Source organism: Sinocyclocheilus grahami, unplaced genomic scaffold (assembly GCF_001515645.1).
Source record: "Sinocyclocheilus grahami isolate Dianchi unplaced genomic scaffold, SAMN03320097.WGS_v1.1 scaffold6073.1, whole genome shotgun sequence".
NCBI lineage: Eukaryota > Metazoa > Chordata > Actinopteri > Cypriniformes > Cyprinidae > Sinocyclocheilus > Sinocyclocheilus grahami.
In genome coordinates this window covers 87-5,179 of record NW_015510595.1, presented here as the reverse complement: position 1 = coordinate 5,179, position 5,093 = coordinate 87, and the positions used below count along the sequence as shown (strand labels likewise).

Here is a 5,093-nt window from a genome sequence, read left to right as displayed (position 1 = left end):
GCTAGTAGGCTATATCGAATGTGAGGATGCTGCAGGTGGCGGATCATTTATAGCCTTTTCTCACAGCATCTGTAATAATTGATTTATCATTTTGATGGTGGATTGTAATCCAGAAAGGTTAACTGGAGATTCACCAGTAGTCTACAGGTAACGCTAATACACACTAAATAGATGTAGTCACGCAATGCTGATGTCAACATTAACATTTTGAGAACGAAGTACAACAATAATAATAATTTGCATGGTTTGATGTGATATGAGCTAAGCGATCATTAGATTTAATCACCATTGTTAGTGCAATGTATTGTAATGCTTTTTTTCCCCCTCAGTTGGTCAGAACAAAAGTGGCAGACATGTTACTTGTTCAGATGACATTTTCTGGTGAAAATTCTTATTGGAGTCATACTATTCTGTCTTTACATGTTACCTCTGGGCTCTATTCTACGAAAACATGGGGTTTTCATTTCTATGCAGATGACACTCAAACCAATCAACCAATCAAGAAAAGCAATTCCACTGCGATTACTTCTCTTCTGAAATGTTTAGAGGAGGTTAAATCATGGCAATTTCCTCTTTTCCTCTTCCTAAATGAAGACAAGACCGAGGTAATTGTTTTCAGTTCAAATTATAACTCTGTGTATAAGACCCGAGTTAGAAAGTTTATCCATTTTTAGATCCTCGCGGGTGCGGAATCTAGGTATTTCTAGTCGACCAGCATTTAAAATTTGATAAACATATCTCTTCTGTCATTGGGTCCAGTTTCTATCAGCTTCGTTTACGGTCTAAAATGAAAAACTCTCACTCCAAAAACTCTAGAAATGGCTGTTCATGCGTTCGTTACGTCTCGTCTAGATTACTGCAATTCTTTATATTGCGGTATATCTAAATCTCAAATTGTGCGTCTTCAGCTTGTCCAAAATGCTGCGGCCAGACTTCTTTTAAAGTGTCGTAAACATGAACACATCACTCCAATTCTCAGATCTCTACACTGGTTGCCAGTTTGTCAGAGAATAGACTTTAAAATTCTCCTCTTTGTATATAACTCCCTACATAACCAAGCTCCTGTCTATCTATCTGACCTTCTTTACTTCTATACTCCGTCTAGAAGCCTACGATCCTGTGACCAGGCCTTGTTGGTGGTCCCTCACGTTAGGCTTAAGCGTAGAGGGGAGCGTGCATTTGCAGTGGCAGGGCCACAACTCTGGAATACCCTACCTTTAGAGATTAGAATGGCCCCTTCTTTGTCTGTTTTCAAGTCCTTGCTAAAAACGTATTTGTTTTCTTTAGTGTATTTACTACTGTGATATGGTCATTTTTAAATTGTCTGGTTTGTTCTCTGTGTATGTGGTAAAATTGTTGCTCTTCTGGAAAGCACTTTGGTCAGCCTGATGGCTGTTGTATATGTGCTCTACAAATAAAATGAACTTGAACTTGTATGATTTATGCCTAAAACAAGCTAAATGTCTCTGATCTGGTATTTATGAAAAGTTTAGTTTCACTCTGCATCAAAGTATAAAATCAAGGATAAAAGAATAAAAAAAACTTACCACAGTTGAAGTTTAGAGTTTTTAAACCTGTTCATTGATAATGCATATGCACCGATCAGCACTAACACTCTTGAGTCTCTCGGAAATATGCTGTTTTCATCTGCAATGAAGAGGTTTTTTTTCTGTTTGAAGGTAGGTATAATATAATCCACACAGGTATCGAGGGCTGGTCTTGTTGAAAGATGCATTCATTTAATTTTGACAAGGGTTTCACTGAGGCTCAGGACTAGTTCAACATGTTAGTCAAGTATATAGAGTGTGCTTGGCATGTGCTTTTCTGTTCCAAAGAAAAATGCCCCTACAGCTTTGAAATTGAGTAGATTAAACCGTCAACATTTGAAAACAAACCTGGAAATAATGCTACATGTGAACCAGTCAAGATACTTTTTTTTCACTGTAGTCTGAGACAAGGCTTTTACAGTATCTGTTATTTAATATCTACTTATTTTTTTTTAACAACAAACAAATTCTTTTTTTTTGTTTTTTTTTATCTTGCATTTATTTATTGTTAATATGATTATTTATGTATTTCATTTTAGCTCTGTCAGATGGTACAGGAATCTTATTTTCAGCTGCTTTATTCCATAAACTGAACTTCATAACGCATATTCCAATAAAGACCAGTTGGAGTATTTTTGTATTACTGTTTTATAAGGATTTGAAAAAAGAAACGCATATTTACTTCCCCTTCCAAGTGTCCACTCAGCGTAAATAATCTACATTTTCGCTTACAGTTCCCCTTTATTGAACGCTGTGGAAGCGGTTTAAGTTTCTGATTGGCTAAAGAACGCGAGGTCAAGTGCAACTTTTGTCCAATCATCGTCGAGGAAATTTCTACAAGCATTTCCATTGGCTAAATCGGACCCGGAAGCTTGTGTGTGTGTGTGTAGGTATTGCTCTTGTACATTATTTGACCAGTTTGGAGCAGATGATGTTGAGCAGGTGTCTTATATGATTGAGTTCTGCGGCTGCAGGGTTTTGTGGCTGTTGGACTGCTGCGGCGTAGCTCTGTGATGGTGCTCCAGGGGTCGAGTCCTGTCTGCTTCTTGGAGGAGGGGGGACGTTTCTTTGTGGCTGGGAGCTGCTCTTGCTGTGTAGATTTCTGTTTCCTGTTTTACCAAATGCTGTGCTTTTCAGCACTCTTGCGAAAAGTTGGACTCCTTTCTTGTTGAGGTGTATGTAGTCTTACATATGATGGGGCCGAATGTCTTTATGGTAAGCCAGGTGAACATTTGGAATGAGGGTTGTGTGGAGCAGTGCGGTGGGCTTTGGTCTGTGGATCTGATGAAGAGCGAGGCTCATCCGCTGCAGGGGATTGCTGATTGTCAGTGGGGGTCTCTAGACAGGTCAGGTGTTTAGCGTGAGATCCTTTGGACGATGAAACATGAAGAAGTTGTTCCTTCATATTATTTATAAGTTCATCCTTCTTTCGAAGTTCAGATTTCAACACAGACAGTTCTTCCTGCATTTCTGTTTTAATTTCTGTTATTTGTCTTCTGAAAGTTGATTTGTATTTGTTTGTTTGTAGGGCAGTGTTACAGCAATGACTGTTTTCTTTCCTCTTGACACAGCCCGGCTCAGGCTGCAAGGTAAAAAGTAAAGCGCATACGTTTATATTCCCTTTTTTTTTATCTGTGCTGCTGAGATTTCTTTTGTTAATGTTTTAAAATATGTGACCGCATTTCTTTCTTTTCCTGCACAGTTGATGATAAGCGTAAAACGAAATCTTCTCCAGCCATTCTGTCAGAGATCATCAAGGAGGAGGGTCTGTAAGTTATTTCACATGTATTGCTTTGTTTTGTGTCATCTGTGCTGAAAAGTCTTTCTCATTTCAGGTTGCAGTCATAACCATCTTTTTTTTTTAATCTCTCTCTCTCTTTCTCTCTCTCTAGGTTAGCTCCATATAGAGGCTGGTTTCCAGTGATCTGCAGCCTCTGTTGCTCAAACTTTGTCTACTTCTATTGTTTCCATAGTCTGAAGGCCACCTGGCTGCAAGGTCAGAGGTCAACACCAGGGCGAGACCTAATAATTGGCATTGCTGCAGGTTTGCTTATTTGAAAAATATTAAATGGCAAAAATAATAAAAGGTTTCTGTCGTATATATTTTGTGATTACAGTAGTAACGCTGTAATGGAGTAAAAACATTGATACTGTGAAATGTTAATAGTTTATGCTGCTTTTTTTCTTGTGAAAATCATGGTATGCTACCATTCAAAAGTTTGGGGTGTGCAAGTTTTAGAAACAAATACTTTTATTCAGCAATGATGCACTGAATTGATAAAAAGTGAATCCTTAAAATTATGATTTCCACAAAAATATTAAGCAGCAAAATCTGTTTTCAACATTAATAATAATAAAAACCTTTATTAAAGGGATAATTGACCCAAAAATGAAAATTCTGTCATCATTTACTCACCCTCAAGGTGTTCCAAACCTGTATGAATTTCTTTCATCTGTTGAACACAAAATAAGCTATTTTGAAGAATGTACTTGCTGGCTGGCAGCCCTTGACTTCCAATAGTATTTTTTCCATACTATGGAAGTCAATGGCTACCAGCAACTGTTCGGTCACCTACATTCTTCAAAATATCTTCTTTTATATGTGGTAAGACTAAAATAACAAAAAAAAAAACTGTCTACCTTTAGGTGTAGTGAATGTTCTTGTGACCACTCCACTCTGGGTAGTCAATACCAGACTGAAACTGCAAGGGGCGAAATTCAGAAATGAAGACATACAGCCCACACACTACAAAGGAATTACTGGTAATTATTAAAAGAAGTGAACATAATTTCTTTCCTTTTAATTCAAATGTGTGTCCAGTGATGATATTAGGTGATCTGTCTCTCTTTAGATGCGTTTGTACAGATCATGCAGCAGGAAGGAGTGGGTGCGTTATGGAACGGGACGTTTCCCTCCCTGCTGCTGGTGCTCAATCCAGCTGTGCAGTTCATGATCTATGAGGGTCTGAAGAGGCAGCTCATGACGGGCGTCCACAGAGAGGTCAGTGCAGGCTACTGATCCAAGAACAGTTTTTAGGGTTTAAATTGGACTAAAATTCATAGTAAGCAACTTTAACAGTATTAAAGCTAATGCAGTAATGTAAAAATTTTGAATTATCTTCACTTAGAGGCTTTTCTCTGCATACTCAATTATGACAACTTATGAATAAACAGACAAGTCTATTCACAAGTTCTCTGTTGCCTGGGAAACAGTAACTACAGCATTTCTGATATTAAAGAGCATGCAGATGATGATTAGCATTCATGTGCAAGCATCTGGCGAGTATGAGTAAACCACCCCACATGTGGCTGTAGACGTGCATTGTTACCATAGCAACATAGCAATAAGATTATGTAACTCCTTGGCAACCATGGATGATGCCACAGTCCATTGGAGTTTCAATTAGAACATATCATTTTTTTTTTGGTTTGACTTTTAATGTGCTGCTTCCTCTGTGTTAACAGCATGAATGAGTTTTCAATGTGCTAATTTATCTACATATCCCAGTTTCTTCACCCAAAAACCATTGGGTGTCATTTCAAACT

At 38.0% G+C, this 5,093-nt stretch overlaps 1 protein-coding gene across 1 annotated transcript; it reads left to right on the top strand.

Annotated features, from left to right (window-relative positions):
• Window positions 1–2,741: 2,741 nt before the first annotated feature.
• On the top strand, window positions 2,742–4,548 carry LOC107577444 (peroxisomal membrane protein PMP34-like; the record flags this gene model as incomplete). The annotated part of the gene is made up of 6 exons (XM_016263520.1): window positions 2,742–2,762; window positions 3,076–3,136; window positions 3,250–3,316; window positions 3,440–3,591; window positions 4,194–4,310; window positions 4,400–4,548. Coding segments are annotated over exons 1-6 (567 nt in total), but the record flags the coding sequence as incomplete, so codon positions are not given.
• Between the last annotated feature and the right edge of the window lie 545 nt (window positions 4,549–5,093).